At 34.7% G+C, this 3,583-nt stretch overlaps 1 protein-coding gene across 1 annotated transcript; it reads left to right on the top strand.

The window, feature by feature from the left end:
- The first annotated feature begins 247 nt into the window (after nucleotides 1-247).
- On the top strand, nucleotides 248-2,083 carry LOC132309031 (uncharacterized). The gene is made up of 2 exons (XM_059807384.1): nucleotides 248-915; nucleotides 1,105-2,083. Exons 1-2 carry the CDS (start codon nucleotides 248-250, stop codon nucleotides 2,081-2,083), a joined length of 1,647 nt encoding a protein of 548 aa, XP_059663367.1.
- The last annotated feature ends 1,500 nt before the right edge of the window (nucleotides 2,084-3,583 follow it).

A 3,583-nucleotide genomic window follows, 5' to 3' on the forward strand; every position in this document is an offset into this window, starting at 1 on the left:
CACTTTTCTAACCCTTATTCCAAAGACAAATCATGGGGATAAGTTGGAAAACTATAGACCTATTACTCTTTGTAACTTATGTTATAAAATCATTTCTAAAATTCTGGCTAATAGATTGAGTATAAGTTTGCCTAAGTTGGTTGGGTTGGAACAATCAGCTTTCATTAAAGGTAGAAGAATTCATAATAATATTCTATTAGTGACTGATTTGATAAAAAAATTTGGTTTAAAAAGTAGTGGACCTACTATGGCCATTAAGGTGGATCTTAAAAAGGCCTATGACTCAGTCAGTTGGAATTTTTTGCATCAGAGTATGAAGCTGTATGGTTTTACTGAGAGATGGTGTAATTGGATTATGAACTGTGTGTCTACAGCAAGATTTTCAGTGTTGTGTAATGGAGTTCTAGCTGGTTTCTTCGCATCTGGGAGGGGATTGAGACATGGTTGTCCTTTTTCTCCTCTTCTTTTCACTCTCATTACAGATTATTTTTCTACATTGATGCATGAGAAAATTGCTTATGGTCAATTAAAGGTTTGTAAAATGGTGCAGAAGTCTGGGTTTTTGGTCTCTCATGCTTTCTATGCAGATGATTTGTTCATTATGGTTAAGGCTAACATTTCGACTGCTAAAGCTATTGATGGGGTGTTTCAGAAATTTCATGAAGTGTCAGGTCTGGGTATGAATAAGCAGAACAGTGCTGTTATTTTTTCAAAGTCTATGAGGAGTAAAAGGAGGTTACTTCCGGTTTTACAGGTGAAAGTGGAGTCCTTTCCTATTAAATATTTGGGAATTCCTCTAGTTAACAGAGGCTTGAGAAGTTCTGATTGTAAGGGGATTTTTGATAAAGCAACTACTAGATTGGAGCATTGGAACACAATTAATCTGTCTCTTGCAGGGAGAATAGAACTTCTTAAGTATGTTCTATATTCTTTTTTGTATCATTGGATTTTTGGTTTTAAAATTCCATGGGGTTGTGTTGTTGCTCTTGAAAGGAAGTTCAAAAATTTTTTATAGAGTGGAAAGTTTGATGCTAACAAGATGTCTCAATTAAAATGGAGTCAAGTAACATTACTGTATGCAGAAGGTGGGTTTAATCTTCGCAGGATTCTTGATGTTGATTTTGCAGCTAAAGCTGTTATTTATTGGGATTTTGTGAAGAATAAGGAAGCATTGTGGGTTAAGTGGATGCATGCCAGGTACTTACAACAGGAAAGCTTCTGGACTATTCAACCTAAAGTGCAAGATTCCTCTATTTGGAAACAAATACTGGACTCCAGAGAGTTCATACAAGAAAATGCAGAATTCAGGGTTGGAAATGGGACATCATTTAACATGCTATTTGATCCTTGGTGTGCAGGGTTGTCCTTAATTCATAGATTTGGAGCTGATATTTTCAAAAATTATGATAAGCAAGCTAGGCTAAATACTTTAATTGTTGATGGAAGATGGTCCTTTCCTCAATTTTTTTCAACTTCGGCTGTTACTTTTATAGCTAATATTGTTGTGAAGTCTGGACAAGATGCTATTGAATGGTCTCAGGGAAGATTTAACTTGAAGAATGTTTGGAAAATTTGTCGAGCTAGAGGACAGATAGTGGGCTGGAAGGAGCTTAGTTGGAAATTTTGTAGACCTCGAGTTGCTGTTTTGGTGGTCATTATTCTACATAACAAAAACTTGTCTTGTTTTAATTTACAGAGAAGAGGATTTTCAGGTCCAGCTATCTATCATAATTGTTTCAAGGAGGAAGACTCTAATGACCATTTGTTTTGCAAGTGCTCTTATGCTTTGGAGGTTTGGCAGCAAGTGTTAAATAAGTTGCACATTTCAGTGGTGAGATTTCAAGGTATAAATCAGTTTGTGGAGTGGATTTTATTGCAGGTTCAGGTTGATTGTCTCAGGTCCAAAATTATAAAAGAGATATTTTGTGTTTTTATCTGGAAGATTTGGATGGAGCGGAATGTTTCTTTGCATGGAGGTTCTAAGGAGCAGGCTTCAGTTGCTACAAATCTTGTTGTTTGGGAAGTCATGCACTTCTTCTCAATTGGATTTGCTGAGTTGATGGTTTTATTTGATGATGCATAGTCTGTTGATGGTTATTGGCTCAGGGTTGAAATTTCCAGTTTTTTGTGTTGTTGGGGGCTGGTTTTACTTCTCTGAAAGGGAGTCGGTTCAGGTTAAAGGGATTAGATTTCTTGATGTGGCGGGTTCCTTTTCATCAATGTTTCAGCTGTAGAGCTTGATTAGTTTTATGTTAGACTTTTATTTTTTTTATATGGCTTGGGTCATATTTGGTTTTTATTTTGAACTTAGGTTTGGTGGATGGTAGTGGATTAATTCCACTTTATGACATGTATTGGAGTTTTTCTCTACTTATAATTGTATCTCTTTTGAATATTTATAAAATTCAAAAAGAAAATACCCATTCAAGAAAAAAAAAAAAAAAAAAAACTTAATGGGGAAATTCAAGTTGTAAAATGTGTGTGTGTGTGTGTAATACCCCTAATTTTAAAAGGATAGTCCTGGTATTTAATTTATTATTTTAATTGAATTTTTAATTCTTTATTGACTTATTTGACTTACTTGAATTATTTGTATTATTTGACTTTATTAACTGAGTTTTTATTTTGGCTTTAATTGTTTAATAAATTTGTTTTGTTTTAATTTAATTGGATTGGTGATGGATTTAATTGTTGCATTTGATTACTGGTTTAGGTTACTTGCATGCAATTAAGTTAATTTATTTAATTGTCTTACTTATGGATTTAATTGTGTTAAGTTAAAATTTAATTTAATTAGATTAGTTAAATTACATTTAGTTGGTTTTAGTTAGTTGGCAACGTGAATATATTTTCATGGGGTTTATAGTTTTCATAGGCAGCTGACATTGTATATCCTAGGTTTGCTTATGGGCCGAATTAGACATGGATTAGGGTTTTGCGAAAACCTATAAATATATGTAATGAGCATCTGCCTAGGGTTTTAAAAACCCTATTCACGCCATACTGGAAACAAGAAACGTAGAGAGAAGTCTCGGACAAAACTGAAGGATTTCTGGAAACACTTAGAGGAAGGACGTTGAGATTTTTGAACCGAATCTCACAGGCAAGTTTTATATTTACTAAATCTCTTTGGCCTGTGTTCTTTGCATCCCTAATTCAGTTCCAGGAAGAATTTAAGTTAAATTAATTTGGTTGTATAAATATATTGTTTCATAACAATATATGTTCTTATATATGTTTTCCCTTCTGTTTTGGACTGCTTTTGTTAATTCTTGTTCTAATTGTTTTTGGTTGGCAAGTAATGAATTTAAATAACTTTAGAGCATCTTGGGACTTAGTTTTAACCAGTAGAGAGGTTGGTTTGGTGGAACAAAACAGTCTAATACTGCCAGAGGGGAAGGAGACGATGCGCAGAGGAGGAACAGGTACACCACAACGTAGAGCAAGCTCCACCTTAAGTGGAGCCGGCTCTACCATGGTGGAGGCGGCTCCAACATTATTTGGAGGCGGCTCCACTTTGTGTGGAGCCAGCTCCTTCAAGGTTTCCAGTTTTTTTTTATTTTCTTTGTTTTCCCTGCGAATC

This window comes from Cornus florida, unplaced genomic scaffold (assembly GCF_030987335.1).
Source record: "Cornus florida cultivar Cherokee Brave unplaced genomic scaffold, ASM3098733v1 CherokeeBrave_3.0.0_Hap2_Chr05, whole genome shotgun sequence".
Classification (NCBI taxonomy): domain Eukaryota; kingdom Viridiplantae; phylum Streptophyta; class Magnoliopsida; order Cornales; family Cornaceae; genus Cornus; species Cornus florida.